Source organism: Centruroides sculpturatus, unplaced genomic scaffold (assembly GCF_000671375.1).
Source record: "Centruroides sculpturatus isolate CEXI.00-Female unplaced genomic scaffold, Cexi_2.0 scaffold282, whole genome shotgun sequence".
Lineage (NCBI taxonomy): Eukaryota > Metazoa > Arthropoda > Arachnida > Scorpiones > Buthidae > Centruroides > Centruroides sculpturatus.
In genome coordinates, this window is record NW_019384528.1 from 544,893 (window position 1) to 563,988 (window position 19,096).

At 26.2% G+C, this 19,096-nt stretch overlaps 1 protein-coding gene across 3 annotated transcripts in view; it reads right to left on the reverse strand.

Annotated features, from left to right (window-relative positions):
• Positions 1–10,163, reverse strand: part of LOC111622937 (N-acetylneuraminate lyase-like) — a 42,770-nt gene extending 32,607 nt beyond the window's left edge. The window contains exons 1-3 of one of the 3 annotated variants that reach the window (XM_023365408.1): positions 10,145–10,163; positions 9,017–9,070; positions 2,567–2,622 (exon numbers count right to left, since the gene is read on the reverse strand). In XM_023365408.1, coding sequence (XP_023221176.1) covers positions 2,567–2,622; positions 9,017–9,037 — 77 coding nt within the window. In that variant the 5' untranslated portion in view covers positions 9,038–9,070; positions 10,145–10,163. Of the gene's footprint in view, positions 1–2,566; positions 2,623–9,016; positions 9,071–9,961; positions 10,064–10,144 lie in introns of those variants that run through there. The other 2 variants (XM_023365406.1, XM_023365407.1) reach the window with 2 other exon arrangements.
• Between the last annotated feature and the right edge of the window lie 8,933 nt (positions 10,164–19,096).

The following is a 19,096-nucleotide window of genomic DNA, read 5'->3' on the forward strand; positions in this document are numbered from 1 at the left end:
AATACTAGTAGTTACAAAATGCTGAGTTTTTAGAAATCAGAGACTTTTTATACTAGATCTTTTAAGGTATTTCATCTCATCTTCAGATTCTCACCACAATTCACCAATTATTTATTCAAATTGTATTTACAATGATCTGAAGAAAAGATGAAATATTTAAAAAAGCATCCAATACAGTGTAGAAATCTCTGGATTCATAAAAATTTAGCATTGCATTATTAATTGTATTAAGGTATAAATTTTTATTTTTATATATAGAGAAAATATATTTTTATTGAACATTTTTTATGTAGAGGTATCCCCTGTATAACATGGTTTCATTCTAACATAGTTCAAGAACATTCCCAGACAAAATGCCACAATTTTTAAGCACAAATCTTGTCATTCTATATTTTTTTCATTCAAGCAAGCATGCATGTTGTCTCATATTTGCCCATGGATTTTAAAATACTAAAAATTTCAATGTTATTTTATGCCTTTCTCCAAGGTTTCTTTAATGAGAACTGATTGTACAATTTTTCTTCTTCCATCTCCTAGCTTTCGTATAAACCAGGTATCATTGTTGTTGATGATAGTGCTCTAAATGAACTCAAAAGACTGTTGCCATGTTTCGTTTTTATAGATTAAATTAAAAGTTACTACATAAAAAAAAAATTAAATTTTTACAGATCTATTAGGCAAATGCAAGCAAATGAAAATATCAAATTTTATTAAAAAAAATGTAGAGAAAAATCAAAATGTTACTAATAATTGAGATTAAGATCAATAGAAAGCTCAGACGTTAATGATTTTTTCCAAAAAGAAAACGTTCTTGTTTAATGGTGTTTAGCAGTGAAGAAAAAATTAATATTAATGTGCAATACTTTTGATTGCAATTGTTAGTTTGGGAAGAAAATTAAGAAGTGACATTGAGAACCAAAAATAGTTTTGTGCAATAGCGCTTAGTATTTCCACATTAGGATTTTTTATTGGAAGTTAGAAATTTTGGGAAATTTTTGGGATGACTTTTTTCAATAGACTAAAACAAAAGTTTGACATGATAGAACCAGCAAAATACTGTTTAAACATTGTGATCAAATGTGTTATTTGAAATTATTCATTAATTAAAAGATTATTCAAAAATGATTCCTATTGCAAGGGGATGGCCAGACTTTGAGGTCTCCGATTTAAACAAAACTTGATGAGCATGCAGCCCTAAACACAAACAGCTCATCGTCCAAATAATAGGACCCATTTTTCAAGCATTTCCAAAAATTGAGCCTCTGAAAATTTAGTGTTTAGCCTCTAAGTCTTTAAAACTTTTAAGTCCAGAATGGCAATGGCCAAATGAATAAGATGCTAGGTACTGGAACTAGATGATGTAGGTTCAAACCTTCTAAGTTTTAGTTTGGTTTAGTGTAGTTAATTTTATGTGTAACTTTATTACTTTACAGCATCATCAGCATTATTATTCCTCACATTTAAACCTTATAAAACAAAAAATTAAAAATTGTGACATCATTTTCTGTCTGGTGAAAACAATCCTCTGAAGATTGAACATTTTTATGCGGTTAAATAAAACTTTTATTACTTCACATTTATTTTCACATATTTTACAACATGCTATGTCCTCACAAGTGAATAAGATTAAGATGTTACTGCACATGGATAAAAAAGACAAGTGATATGAAAATAGGGTAACAAGTTGCAGCATTTTATTTTTTTAATTGTTAATATTATGGACAATTTCCTCATGCGCTCATGTTTGTTACACTTCAAATGTCACAATACCACCATATCTGAAAATAAATATAAAAAAATAAAAATTTTATTTAATAAAATAAGAGTTAAATGGTGGCTCATAGAGGATCATTTTCCATAAACAGGAAATGACGTCACAATTTTTTAATCTCTTGTTTTATAAGCATTAAATGTAATGATGCTAATAAGTAATAATTATATGTGGTAAAATAATAATATAATAATCTTACACAAAGAAAAAAAAGTAAACTAAAATTTTGAAGGATTGAACCTACATCAGTTAGATCTAGTGCTTAGTGTCTTATTTGCTCAGCTATCGCCATTCTTGGACATGAAATTTCCAAAGACTTATGACCTAAACACAAAATTTTCAGAAACAGATTTTTTTAGAAATGCTTGTAAAGTGGGTCCTATTATTTGGACAAGAAGCTGTTTGAGTTGTTTGTGTTTAAGGCTATGTGCTCACTAAGTTTCATTCAAATCAAAGACCTGAATGTCTGGTCCTCTCTTTATAAGTGACAGTTTAACTTGTTACTTTTGCTTTCCACATGCCAAACTGATAAAACTACCACCAGCACTTGCATTAATTAGTCAGTAAAACTGGTGGCAATAAATAATTTGAAGTGTCAAAAAAAATTTAAAACTGGCAAAATGGTGGCGATATTTTTAAAATTTCCAGAGTATAACCTATTTATGTTATAACTTATATAAAAATTATTAAGGCTGAAAAAATTTTATTCACTTTTTATATAACAAGAAGAAAGTGTATTATACATTTGGTATAAATGTAAAATAACATTTTATTAATGCTAATTAAAATACTTACCCGTCTGATCTGAATGGAGTAAATGGTGCAGCTATTAAACCTTTGGCCGAATTGATCTGATCAAAAAATAATTAATTTTTATTATTTTTCTACACACATACAAATCCATTGTAATACTAGTAGTTACAAAATGCTGAGGTTTTAGAAATCAGAGACTTTTTATACTAGATCTTTTAAGGTATTTCATCTCATCTTCAGATTCTCACCACAATTCACCAATTATTTATTCAAATTGTATTTACAATGATCTGAAGAAAAGATGAAATATTTAAAAAAGCATCCAATACAGTGTAGAAATCTCTGGATTCATAAAAATTTAGCATTGCATTATTAATTGTATTAAGGTATAAATTTTTATTTTTATATATAGAGAAAATATATTTTTATTGNTATCATTTTTTATTGTTTTTATATTTTTCAATATATTTATTTTGTTTGTACAAAATAAAAAAATAATTTTTAACGATACAATAGTCTTCGTTAGGCTTAGCATTGACGAAAATTCAACGTGAAGCGATACGCAACAGAGAAAAATTTCAAAATGGGATAGGTTAATATATTTTTTCATACATAATCGGTTATCCAAAATATCGATTTTCCGAACAACCCCAGTCCCCAATTGATTCGGATAATCGACGCTCTACTGTACATGAATATTCATATATCTCAAATGTAAATTTTAATTTAACAAATTAAGGCTCTATGGTAAAGAAATTCATTTAAAAGAAGCTACGAATGTTAAATTGTAATACAACAGATTAATTATAGACGATAAGATAGCTGCCTATAATTACATGGTGTGGCTAGAAAATAACGAGACTGTGATCACCTGCAAACAGTTGCACATGGGCCAAAGTTGGTGGGTGGGTAAACGATCTTGAACAAGTTAGAACAAGCACAGAGAGTCTCAACTTGCTACTGCTATTAGATTGCTGTGAGTGCCTGCTGCAAGTGAACATGTTGTTAGCGTGTCAGAAAAATGGCCAGCTTGAAAGAGCAGCAGCATATCAATCCTGAAAATGTTGGTGAAATTGAAAAAACTACCACTGAATCTTTGCACCTGCTATGTAAAGCATACAGAGATACATCTTTCACGTGCACATATGTTCAAATGGCACAGGAGATTTTCTGAAGGTTGAGAGGATGTGAAAGACAATAAACATTCTGGACAGCCCAGCACATCAAAAACTGTGGAAAACATATGAAAAGTGGAACAAATTGTGAACCAATACTACTACAAAGATGTTCTGGAATTTTTGAGGAAAAGGGTAAGAAAAAAGCAGGGACACTTTTGGCTAAATGGTTCATCCTCGATCAGGACAACATACCAGCTCATTCTGCTCTATCAGTGAAACAGTTTTGGCCAAAAAGGGAGTCACACTACTTGAATACCCACTGTACTTGCCTGACGTAGCTCCATGTGATTTTTACCTTTTCCCTAAAGTCAAGTCTACTCTGAAGAAACACCGTTTTGATTCAGTTTTTGCTGTGAAGAAAAAAACGATGGAGCTTCTCCATAGCCTTACAGATGATGACCTGCAGCACTGTTATGATCAGTGAAAGTCGTTAATGCAGTGCTGTCTGGAAGCAGAAGGATCATACATTGAAGGAGAACACAACTAAAGTGAGTAGCAGTACTCATTTTAGTTGATTACTCAAGTTGATCACTTTAGTTTACTACTCAAGATTTAAAATTGCAGCTTCAGTCTCATTATTTTCTAGTCACACCTTGTACAAAGGTGAAATTTTCCAGATAGATGAAGAACAATCTTTGTTATGAATATAATTTATAATGATAAACACGATAACAAATGACAAGAATAACTAATATAAAGTCCTGTATTTGGATAAAGATGATAATATGAAACTACATTTTTTATAATATTGAAAGTTTAAAAATAAATACTATTTCCCTAATTTCTGAAATTTGATGTATAAAACGGATATATTTTGTCTGGTGGAAACGTGGCCTACATCTTTGGTAATTGAATCAATGTTCTCAGATCATTGCAAAATTTATCATCAGATATATCTTAGCTGTGAGGGATCTGGCAACTTAATCGTCAGACACAAATTAGAAACATTCTCTAAGATTAAACTGATATTTCAGACAAAATTTGTACAGATTATACAACTAGATACTGAGGATTTAACCAATACCCAGCTACTAGTTTCTTATATTCCACCTGACAATAATTATGATGATGATTTCAAGAATACTTTGTTGCTTATAGAAAATTACTTGCTACATGAAACAAACTTGATTTTATGCACAGATTTTAATAAGAGGGAAAATTCTCTATCATTTTTGTGAGGTTAGCAGTCTTGTTTGTTTAAATGATTTATTGCTAAGAGATAAAGAAGGTAATTTTACTTACCACGCAACTAAGGGAAGAAGTGTAATTGATTTCATTATAGTGTCACAAAAAATATATTCTCATATTGTAAATGATTTGTGTGTTTTATCAGAGATAGGCTCTGATCAGTCACCTATTTTTCATTCAGTGATCCCTTTGATATCATCAGGAGTTCCTAATAGGCAATTTTTTGGTAAATGTACTGTATAATATAAAGGGATGAATTTAAACCTTCATTTGCTGTTAAATTGGATAATGTTTTATTAGATGAGTCTGGTGTAAATATCTAATCCAATGATTTAGTGCAGGGGTGTCTCAATGTGATTTTTTGTGGCTTGCGGCCACAATGCTCTGAAATTAAATAAAACTGCTTACAGATGAAGATTAACTGATAAACATCTATCTGCCATAATGGAGATTGTTCTCAGTCTTTGAATCCAGATATTGGAAAACTAGGAGGAGGAAGATAGGCAAGTTTCCAGTGAAAACAATTAATTTTAGTTCTATAAATATGTACATTAAATAAAATAAATGTTTAAATAAAAAAAATACTATAGCAATTATATATTATTTAGTTGAATTCACTGAACTACATAATGTATTTTAATTGCAATATCTATATTCCTACATTCTCACTTCAAATTATAATTTTAAGAAAGTTTTGTAAATGTGAGGTGGCCCATGTGAATATTACTAGTTACAATAAATGGCCTGTTGTTTAAATGAGTTTGACACACCTCATTTAGTTGAATATACAGCTAAAGTGGTAATGACTCTAGGTTTAATTTATGATGTTAAATCTGTACGTTGCAAAAGGCATACAGTGAGTGTTGCACCATGAGAAAAAAAATTTGTGAAAATTGTTTCAGAAAGTGAAAAAATTAAATGCTGATGAATGTTTTGTTTTGTACAGATATTATTTAAAAGAGTATAAACTATTATGTGAAAAGAAAAAAAATAGTATTTCTTTTGAAACTTATATAAATTGATGTCATCTAATAACAACTAAATATTTTGGCAAGTAATTAATAGCATTAAACATAAAAGTTCATTGAGTTATAGTTCAAGAATTTCCTTAAAAAAATGATTCAATTTTTATGCTGCTAAATTTGCCAAAGAACATTGTTTAATTATTAATGATGAACAATTGTCAATAGATGTCTATAAAGTGTTTCCAATAGTAACAGGATGTTTTACAGATTTTACACTGGAAGAGGTAAGAGAAAAATTAAGTGGTTTAAATCTGATAACTCATCTGAAATTGATTTTATTAGAACAGAATATTTAAAGTGTTTTTCTGAAAAATTTCTTCTTATAATAATGAAAGTTTTTAACTCTATTAGAAATTCTAGTTTTCTGAAAGCATAGATTGAATCTTTAATTATTCCAATATAAAAAAGGCAATGTACATGACTTCAAAAATTATCAGCTTATATTTTTGGATCCTATAATTGGAAAATTATTTATGTCTTTATTAAATGAAAAATTAAAAGAATGAATTTTTAAATATGATATTTTGTGTCAGAAGCAAGCAGATTTTATACCTGGCCAATCTTGTCAAGATCAAATATTTTATATTAAATACATTGTTACAATAAAAATCGTAGAAAAAGAAAGCTTTATGCTGGTTTTTGTGGCCTTCATATCTGTTTTTGATACTATTAATCATAAAGTTTTATGGTCTTTATTACAAAGAATAGACATAGATAAACAGTTTGTTGGTCTTATAATTGATATATATATACACTCCAAAACTACTTCAAGATTAATGATACTAGTCAAACAACTGATTCACTTGGTATTGATATTGGAGTTTTGCAAAGTAAGATTCTGAGCCTACTGCTTTTTAATGCCTATGTTAATGGCTTGATAGTGAAACTTGCTAAATATGACTTACTTGGGATTTTGCTCTCTGATCAAGTTGAGGCACATGTATTAATGTGTGCTGAAAACACTAATTCTCGCTGATACTTCACAAATGTTACAAAAGAAAATTACAATTCTGGAGGAATTTTCTTGTGACTACAGATTAATTATATATGTTTTAAAAACTAAGCTCATGGTTTTCAAGAAGAGATGTAGACTGTCACTCAGAAATGGTTTTTTAATAATTAGCCTTTACAAGTTGTTTTGAATTACATATACTTGGAATATTATCTTCATCTTCTGGACAATTTTTACAGGCTAAAAATTGTAGCATACATAAGGTTAAAATGGCACCAGGTTCTATGTCAACTATTCTTTCAAAAGTTAAAATTAATTCTGCTAATATCTATATAAAGTTGTTTCACTCAATGATCTCACTTTATGCTTCTCCTATATGTGCAATTACTTATTAAGATAAAATGGAAATTTTTCTTGTTTTATATCTTAAAAACATTTTAATGTTACATCATAAAATTCCAGTTTATATGTTGCATTTGGAGTTTGGTATTTCTAAAATACCAGTAATTATAATAAAAACAATAGTTTCATTTTGGATTAGACTTTTGAAATTAGATGATAAAAGTTATGTTAAAATAGAATATAACAAACTATATAAATTGTGTTCAACAATGGACAGTTATACATATACAGTAGAGCATCATTTATCTGAAAGCCGGTTATCCGAAAGCATTCCAGTTGGCAAATTTAAATTTTTGCTAGTGCTGTGGCGCTGCAATCTTTGGCTATATCTTGGGCTACTCCAATATTTTTTTATTGATGTGTGTTTTAGCTGACAGCACTGGCATTTTTGTGTGGTGTTTTTCTGAGGACTGTGTGTTGTGCTGAATCAAATGTTTTTTGATACTAGATCAACTTCTAAAGTATATATATATATATTTTTTTTGGTTTTTATATTTTTCAATATATTTATTTTGTTTGTAAAGAAATAATTTTTAATGATACAATAGTCACGATTATTATTTTAAAAAGTTTACGTTAGGCTTAACATTGATGAAAATTCAACGCGAAGCGACATGCAACGGAGAAAAATTTCAACACAAGATAATAAATAAATAATAAATCAATGGGATCGGTTATTCTAAATATTAAAATAATAAATTCTAAAAAATTTTCTTTTAAAAAATTCTTTAAGAAATGACAAGTGAAATTCACTTTTTTAAATCTGATTTCGATAGAATTAATTAATTAAAAACAGAGATGGACTAGAAACTTATTTAGTATTTCTCACTTTATTTTTTCTTTTTTTATCAATGGGATAAGTTAATATATTTTTTTGTACATAATCGATTATCCGAACAACCTCAGTCCCCAATTGATTTGGATAAACGACACTATACTGTAATTGGTCTTTGGCATTGGAAATCTGTTATTCTTTTCTATGATTGTCTCAAGATCCTTAGTTGATTGAAAGTTATCAAACATTAATTATAAGTGTGTATTGTGAATAAAGTATACAAGAAGATTGGTCTTTGTTAAAAAAGAATAAGCATTTTCAATTATATCATAGTATTAAAACAATGTTTATGTGTAAGGATTATTTGTTTATGGACATAAATTATTATGCAAAACGATTGATCCTGCAGCTGAGATGTGTACATATTTTGACATATAATAGTAAACTAACAATAGATTCTAAGAGAGTTTTGTAGTAACTGTAGTATGCAAGTTTATGAAACTTGAAAACTTGTATTTTTTTCATTATATAAAATTTGAAGCAAGCAGGAAAAAGCATTTGATGAGATTTAAGTCCTGAAAAGATATAATCAATTTATTATGTTTTTTAAAAATAGATATTATTGTGTATTTTATATTGTATTATCTTGTACTAAGCTATTATATTAATTTGTTAAATTGTACTAACTTCAGTTTTATGTTATACTTTAACACCCTTGTAATGAACTAAATTTCATATAATAAAAAATGAACTGAAAAAAATTGAAATTATAATTTCATTTCCTATAATAGTTAACTTTATCTTAAACAAGTATCAGAAAATTATAATTTCTTATAAATCTTTAGTTCTATTTCCAATATGAAAAGTTATTTTTGCATTAACGATTTTTCCTAAAACAAAAATAATTATTTTTCTCTCTTATAATGGATATTTAAATTTAGTTTTAAATAACAGAGAATAAAAAAATCTTACTTTGGCAGACCGTTCTTCCATTGCTGATTTTGCTTGAAACAATGTTCTATGCCCCTAAAAAATAAATGTCAATTATTTTTAGATAGCATACCTTTATATCTATTACTTTATACTTTAATCACATCTATAACCTATGAGAAAAGAACAAGTAAGCTAGCATCTCTTGATAATTACTTTTAGTTTTAAGATAACTGTTGTTAATAATTGCTTGAAAATTTTTAAAATATTTAATTATAATTTAATTTTCAATTATGTTACATTATTTATTAATATTTTTAATAAAAATTTATACTTTTAAAGTAAATTATTTTTATCTTAAATTAATAATTCAAACCTAGAATATTTATGATTGCTTACTAGACAAATAAAAGTTATAATCATTAAAAAGTTTTAATGAAAGTAAAGAAAAGTTTTAGAAATAACTAATATATTATTTCAGGATAACTTATTAATTATTTATAAAAACTCAAAATAATTTCAACTAGTTTCTGGATAATTTATCCTTATAAATATTTATAATTAAAAACTGATTTATTCTGTTACATTTAAATGGAATATTTGTTTTTATAAAAATCCCCAAAGGAAAAAATTTACAGAAAATTAACAGTATTGCTCAAATTTCCCTTTGGGAATTTACTTGCATGACCTTGTAAGTTTTCAACTATAATCTCTTTGTATTAGATAAATTTGATCAGATTTAAAATCTTTTGTCTGCATTTCAACTTTTAAGACTAACATGATAAGTTTTACTGATAATTATGATTTACTGACTATTTTTTAGTATTCTGTTACTCTTCTAAGATTTCACCTTTAAAACAGATAAAAAACAGACAACACAAACAGAGATTATATTTATCACAAGTTAAATATCCCTCAAAATTATATACTAATTTTGAAATTAATTTGTTATTTGATAACAATTTAAGTTTTTGACTAATATTTTACCATTCTTCTATAATAATTTCTAGCATTTTTAAGAAAAATCTTTAGCTCATTATATTTAAGAATTTCTTTAATAAAATTTAATTTCATAGCTCCTTCATTAATAAACAGAAAGAGTAAGCTGATCAAAAAGAATGTATAATACTAAGAATAAAACATAAATTGCACAATAAAAAAGTAATTTACTTATCATCAACATATTGAATAATTACTTTTGCAACATTATTTGTTTTGTTCTCATTATTAACAAATACAATTATTGTATCTAACAAACTGAACAGATCTATCACTGATTAAATGGTTATGATTCAAATCACAAATTCAAGGTTACTAAATTCTTATTTAATTTTTATGTTTTAGAAGCATTTGTTTATAAAGTTACAGAATTTCTAAGAAAAACAAACTTGTTTTTAAGCCTGTTTTAAGAATATGTTAATTGCAATTTACAACTGACTTTTAACAAATAATAACTCACATTTATTAAACCAGTTAAACATTTTTAATAACTAATGTTACAGCTAGTTATTAAAGCTTTTACTGTTTTAATAAGAAATAGATTATTATTATGTTATAAAGATTTTAGACAATTTGCTTTAAATATTTTTGTCAGTAAATAACTCATTGTCTAAAAGCTGATTACTTTTACAGTGGTTCTTTTTTTTTACTTTATCAGTGATAATATTCAATTCAAAGTTAAAACTTTATATATTTCAAATTATTATTTTTTAAGGCATGTAACAGCCATCTGTATTTTATTAGTAATATAAGGATGAAGTATGTCTTTCATAAATTACATAGTCATATAAGGATGAAATCTGTCTTTGTAAATTACAGTTTGATTTTATTTTAAAGTACTAAAGGACATTCAAAAAGTTAATTAGTTAATTAAATGTTAATCAAATAAAAAAAAATATTCATTTGAATTCTTAACATAAATACTGTATTAGGAGTTTTTAATGTAGCACAGTTAACTTGCATTAATACAAATCACTAGGAAAATGGTAGTTACTCTGCTTTATCAAAAATTTATATTAATGATTTAGGAAGTTAATGCTTAATGGTGATTGAAATCTCTAAGTTATACTATTCTCAATTGATTCACTAAATAAATTTAAATAAAATTAAAGTTTTTTACAAAGACAAATTAATGTTCTAAATGATTTTCAAATAAAAAAAAAAGTGAGGAGGAGATGGTGATATTTACCATTTAAATGTGAAGCAGTATACCAGAATGTTTAAACAAAAGAAGAAATCTGCAATTTTTTCTGTTGAAGATTGTTTGAAAAAGTAAAAAATATCTTTTGGCACCAAAAGAGTAATAAAAAAAAAATAAAAAAATAAAAAAAAATTTGGCATAAAGTAGCAAAACCTGGCACCACTGTATGCACTCTCTGATATGCAAACTAGCATGAGTTTGCATAGGACCATATTCATTTAAAAGGGTAGGCATCCTTAAACTTTAATTCCTATTTTCTGAGTACAGCAGAGTGTTCCACTAAAACCAAATGTTTGAATTGCTTTACAATCGAAGGTAAAACCCACTTCTGCTTACTAAGAGAAGAAAACCTATTCTACTCAAAATGAAACATTTATTACAGTACCACTTTTTATTATTCACTTCAAAAAGTGTAAAAAAGCGACCATTATTGAAAATAGGGTAAAATTTCTTGAGTGTTGTGGAGGTAATTTACAGTTCAGTTTAACAAATTCTAGTAAAATTTTTGTTCACTTTATCACATGAAAATTAATGTTATGACAATGGTATTTTGTCAGAGAAATGGTAAAATTCATTTTAATGCAAGAATTTGCTTTATTAATGTTTGTTTTAAGATGAGTCAGCTGTAACATATTTCTACTTCAAGTTTTTACTAGTTTTTTTTTTTTTTATTGTTTAAAAACCGATTATAAAAATAATAAAAGAAAATCTAGATGAAAATATTAAAATAAACTGATCTAGATTTGTAAAACAAGAAGAAAATATAAATAATTTCTTCTAAAATATATTTTCAATTGAAAAACAATAGCAAAATAAAATTTTAATTTATAAAATATACATTATAGCTCAATTCAACAATGTTTAATTTTATGGAATTTTAATTCTTACAATAATAATTTATATTACTGTTGTAAAAAAAGAACTTAATTTAGAAATTAAAAATACAGGACGTTTGTAAATAATGTGATTCTCAACTTAGTTAACTTTAAAATTTTAACGCGAAAATAAACGTTACACATAAAAAGAATTTTTTCATTACTTTCAGATTCTTTTTATTCTACAAAGTTATTTGCTATAAATTTCCTTCTAAATACTTAAAAACAACTCTATATTTACATAGTTTTCTTTACTAGTGAGTCTTTACTAGATCATGCATAATGATCTTTATTTTGGCATTCAAAATAGCATTTAAAATATTTTGCTTATTTTTGTTTTTTGTTGTTCAAAAGAATAATTTTGTTTGGAATATGTTTAGAAAGGAAGCTTGTTATGACTAATGTTTAATAAATTATAATTACAATTACATGAAATTTTTACTTGATCTTTATCATATGTTGACATTCTATACTTTGTAGAAAACCAAATCTTTTGAAGAGACAATAAAAATAATATACTGTACAAGTAATATGTAGATAACTTAGCATATGAACATAGATGTGTAATAGCTGATAACAGAAACAGTGGATTTATTTAATCCTTCTGTAAATAATAATTAAGCTCAGTAAAGTATAAATGTGCAAATTAATCAATAAAAATAATATTCATATAGAAACTACAATACATCTCTGGTTAGAATCATAAACAGATCATGTAGAAATTTTAAAATTATGGTTTTAACTTATAAAATGTTGGAATTTGACCATTAATGCAACTATTTATTTCAAAAAATTCTTAAATTATCAGCATCACCTAAATAATATTTTAAAAAATGTAAAGATGAATCAGATTTAACAAAAGATGAAGAAATATACCAAAAACGGATAAAAGGTGTCAGAATGTCGGTGAATTTGGTGGAAGAATTCCATCATATCCTGTTACAGACCCACTTTAGCTTAGTATTTACTCGAATGAATTTACCATAAAAGCTTCTAAAAGTACGGAAGTACACGTTTTAAGAATTAAACACTTTTATTGAATGAAAACACGCGTGACATATTTAACATTCTTTTACACATACGAGATTCTCAAGTAAAAGAGCATGGTTATTTCTGTACGGGCGCTTCGTTTAATTACAAACATACTTTTTAATAGGAAAAAAAAGCAATAAAAAAATAAACTTACTACGATTGCTTCCATACGGGTATAGGTGTAAGTGGGCAAACAGGTAATTGCACGGGATATAAACTATGCGTCGTACATGGGACTACGGTAGTTCCGCACACGACCATTTTGATCTGTGAAGTTTAAGTAATATTATAGAATTTTAAGGTGCATTAAATTCCGAATAACGCAGACCTACCTTATGCCGTTGTCACACCTGTAAGTACTTTTCCACTTCTGTTTTTCTATGGAGACTTACTATAGTCTACCTGAACTCACCTTGTAAGCGATTGGCTGTTGATCAGTGTCGAGTGTAACCATCTTGTAACTGATACGATGGACAATACACGTGACTAACGGACCGTGTTTCTTTGCGTAACAAAAGTTTTTTAAACACGAATGAATGACAACCTTCACTAGTTTTTTTATTTTTCTTTTCTTTTTTTTTCTTTAGTTTATTACTCGTTGCCTTACTTATACGAGCCGTACTTCATTTCAAAATTGATTTAAATTTAAAATGGGTCTCTAAAATTCCTTACATTAAAAAATACATAAATTTTAGAATTTCCTAGTTTTATTGCGAATTTTTTAAACTATGTTTTACCCAATTATCAAAACATTTAAAAGAAAAAAAAATTCATATAAAGTGAGTTTTAATCATCCGTAAATGTATAACGAGTATGGCTTGCAAAAGAGTAACTCTCATTATATACTTTTTTTTAAATAAAAAATAATATATATGTGGGATTATTAAATTTATGCTTAAAAAGTGAAAGTGATCCATGCATAAAATTTATTTGAACAGCTACGTAGTTTTTTTTTTATTTTTTGAATGGATAAAAGATATTTTGAATCGCGCTGTAACATTTCTCTATACATCTCGTGTCAAAATGATTGAAGAAGTTACCTGTTTTGAAAAAAATAAGAATAAAAAATTAAAATAACGAGTATCAAAAGTTAAATGATTCTATTTTATTGAAAAATGCGGAAATATACTGATAAATAGATCTTTTATTAATTTTTTTTTTAATGTTCGTTAAAATAAAAGATTTTTGTCTGTCCTATTACATTTCTTTCTAGAATTTAATAAAGAATTTGAAAAAATTTAAAAGTAAAAAGACTCAAGATGCTGACTAAACAGATTTTAAGGGTATACTTACATCGCAGCAGAAACGCACTTTAGCTGAATCTACAAAGTTGTGCCAAGGTCCGATTGGTCGTCCTGAACTCGGCCAAAGTGACCACAAATGCGGTAGATATTGCGAAAATAAATTATGGAATTCTGTAGTCCATACTTGTTCCATTCCACTATAAAACAAATGATCCAAAGATTAAAATGCATGCTGCATCTATATAACTGAAAGAAATTAAAATTGTTACCGTTAAAATGCGCAGGATCTTTAAGAAGATTCATAATTTCTATTAAATCTCGCTTATAGTCGAGTTGTGAGATGTATTTTCGCTTTTAGTCTATCTCCCCATAATAGTAATATTATATTTAATGTTAATTTTAAATGTTATAAGCAAATGGCTGGGGCTATAATTAATCTAATAATGAGACTATTTTCTGATGTATTTATTAGATAATTTGTTCCATTTTAATGTTGAAAAATTATTTTTTAATGATTTATTTTCTATGAAACTGATCGAAGATTACGCACTTAATTTCTTCTTATACAAACTCATTGTTTTTAACATTAGATAATAAAAATTTAACTAAAAATTTACACAATAATCAGTAAGCAAATTTTAAAAAATCAAGTTTCATCTTTACTTATTTTTTTAAAAACTATTTCGCCATGTTTTATGGATAAATCCGTGAGTCTGTAGAAAAATAAACATGAAGCAACACAAAATAAAAATGAAATCTTAAAATTAAATAAGTGAAATTAAGAAAATAATAAATAATATTTTAAAAAATGTAAAGATGAATCAGATTTAACAAAAGATGAAGAAATATACCAAAAACGGATAAAAGGTGTCAGAATGTCGGTGAATTTGGTGGAAGAATTCCATCATATCCTGTTACAGACCCACTTTAGCTTAGTATTTACTCGAATGAATTTACCATAAAAGCTTCTAAAAGTACGGAAGTACACGTTTTAAGAATTAAACACTTTTATTGAATGAAAACACGCGTGACATATTTAACATTCTTTTACACATACGAGATTCTCAAGTAAAAGAGCATGGTTATTTCTGTACGGGCGCTTCGTTTAATTACAAACATACTTTTTAATAGGAAAAAAAAGCAATAAAAAAATAAACTTACTACGATTGCTTCCATACGGGTATAGGTGTAAGTGGGCAAACAGGTAATTGCACGGGATATAAACTATGCGTCGTACATGGGACTACGGTAGTTCCGCACACGACCATTTTGATCTGTGAAGTTTAAGTAATATTATAGAATTTTAAGGTGCATTAAATTCCGAATAACGCAGACCTACCTTATGCCGTTGTCACACCTGTAAGTACTTTTCCACTTCTGTTTTTCTATGGAGACTTACTATAGTCTACCTGAACTCACCTTGTAAGCGATTGGCTGTTGATCAGTGTCGAGTGTAACCATCTTGTAACTGATACGATGGACAATACACGTGACTAACGGACCGTGTTTCTTTGCGTAACAAAAGTTTTTTAAACACGAATGAATGACAACCTTCACTAGTTTTTTTATTTTTCTTTTCTTTTTTTTTCTTTAGTTTATTACTCGTTGCCTTACTTATACGAGCCGTACTTCATTTCAAAATTGATTTAAATTTAAAATGGGTCTCTAAAATTCCTTACATTAAAAAATACATAAATTTTAGAATTTCCTAGTTTTATTGCGAATTTTTTAAACTATGTTTTACCCAATTATCAAAACATTTAAAAGAAAAAAAAATTCATATAAAGTGAGTTTTAATCATCCGTAAATGTATAACGAGTATGGCTTGCAAAAGAGTAACTCTCATTATATACTTTTTTTTAAATAAAAAATAATATATATGTGGGATTATTAAATTTATGCTTAAAAAGTGAAAGTGATCCATGCATAAAATTTATTTGAACAGCTACGTAGTTTTTTTTTTATTTTTTGAATGNGACTAGAAACTTATTTAGTATTTCTCACTTTATTTTTTCTTTTTTTATCAATGGGATAAGTTAATATATTTTTTTGTACATAATCGATTATCCGAACAACCTCAGTCCCCAATTGATTTGGATAAACGACACTATACTGTAATTGGTCTTTGGCATTGGAAATCTGTTATTCTTTTCTATGATTGTCTCAAGATCCTTAGTTGATTGAAAGTTATCAAACATTAATTATAAGTGTGTATTGTGAATAAAGTATACAAGAAGATTGGTCTTTGTTAAAAAAGAATAAGCATTTTCAATTATATCATAGTATTAAAACAATGTTTATGTGTAAGGATTATTTGTTTATGGACATAAATTATTATGCAAAACGATTGATCCTGCAGCTGAGATGTGTACATATTTTGACATATAATAGTAAACTAACAATAGATTCTAAGAGAGTTTTGTAGTAACTGTAGTATGCAAGTTTATGAAACTTGAAAACTTGTATTTTTTTCATTATATAAAATTTGAAGCAAGCAGGAAAAAGCATTTGATGAGATTTAAGTCCTGAAAAGATATAATCAATTTATTATGTTTTTTAAAAATAGATATTATTGTGTATTTTATATTGTATTATCTTGTACTAAGCTATTATATTAATTTGTTAAATTGTACTAACTTCAGTTTTATGTTATACTTTAACACCCTTGTAATGAACTAAATTTCATATAATAAAAAATGAACTGAAAAAAATTGAAATTATAATTTCATTTCCTATAATAGTTAACTTTATCTTAAACAAGTATCAGAAAATTATAATTTCTTATAAATCTTTAGTTCTATTTCCAATATGAAAAGTTATTTTTGCATTAACGATTTTTCCTAAAACAAAAATAATTATTTTTCTCTCTTATAATGGATATTTAAATTTAGTTTTAAATAACAGAGAATAAAAAAATCTTACTTTGGCAGACCGTTCTTCCATTGCTGATTTTGCTTGAAACAATGTTCTATGCCCCTAAAAAATAAATGTCAATTATTTTTAGATAGCATACCTTTATATCTATTACTTTATACTTTAATCACATCTATAACCTATGAGAAAAGAACAAGTAAGCTAGCATCTCTTGATAATTACTTTTAGTTTTAAGATAACTGTTGTTAATAATTGCTTGAAAATTTTTAAAATATTTAATTATAATTTAATTTTCAATTATGTTACATTATTTATTAATATTTTTAATAAAAATTTATACTTTTAAAGTAAATTATTTTTATCTTAAATTAATAATTCAAACCTAGAATATTTATGATTGCTTACTAGACAAATAAAAGTTATAATCATTAAAAAGTTTTAATGAAAGTAAAGAAAAGTTTTAGAAATAACTAATATATTATTTCAGGATAACTTATTAATTATTTATAAAAACTCAAAATAATTTCAACTAGTTTCTGGATAATTTATCCTTATAAATATTTATAATTAAAAACTGATTTATTCTGTTACATTTAAATGGAATATTTGTTTTTATAAAAATCCCCAAAGGAAAAAATTTACAGAAAATTAACAGTATTGCTCAAATTTCCCTTTGGGAATTTACTTGCATGACCTTGTAAGTTTTCAACTATAATCTCTTTGTATTAGATAAATTTGATCAGATTTAAAATCTTTTGTCTGCATTTCAACTTTTAAGACTAACATGATAAGTTTTACTGATAATTATGATTTACTGACTATTTTTTAGTATTCTGTTACTCTTCTAAGATTTCACCTTTAAAACAGATAAAAAACAGACAACACAAACAGAGATTATATTTATCACAAGTTAAATATCCCTCAAAATTATATACTAATTTTGAAATTAATTTGTTATTTGATAACAATTTAAGTTTTTGACTAATATTTTACCATTCTTCTATAATAATTTCTAGCATTTTTAAGAAAAATCTTTAGCTCATTATATTTAAGAATTTCTTTAATAAAATTTAATTTCATAGCTCCTTCATTAATAAACAGAAAGAGTAAGCTGATCAAAAAGAATGTATAATACTAAGAATAAAACATAAATTGCACAATAAAAAAGTAATTTACTTATCATCAACATATTGAATAATTACTTTTGCAACATTATTTGTTTTGTTCTCATTATTAACAAATACAATTATTGTATCTAACAAACTGAACAGATCTATCACTGATTAAATGGTTATGATTCAAATCACAAATTCAAGGTTACTAAATTCTTATTTAATTTTTATGTTTTAGAAGCATTTGTTTATAAAGTTACAGAATTTCTAAGAAAAACAAACTTGTTTTTAAGCCTGTTTTAAGAATATGTTAATTGCAATTTACAACTGACTTTTAACAAATAATAACTCACATTTATTAAACCAGTTAAACATTTTTAATAACTAATGTTACAGCTAGTTATTAAAGCTTTTACTGTTTTAATAAGAAATAGATTATTATTATGTTATAAAGATTTTAGACAATTTGCTTTAAATATTTTTGTCAGTAAATAACTCATTGTCTAAAAGCTGATTACTTTTACAGTGGTTCTTTTTTTTTACTTTATCAGTGATAATATTCAATTCAAAGTTAAAACTTTATATATTTCAAATTATTATTTTTTAAGGCATGTAACAGCCATCTGTATTTTATTAGTAATATAAGGATGAAGTATGTCTTTCATAAATTACATAGTCATATAAGGATGAAATCTGTCTTTGTAAATTACAGTTTGATTTTATTTTAAAGTACTAAAGGACATTCAAAAAGTTAATTAGTTAATTAAATGTTAATCAAATAAAAA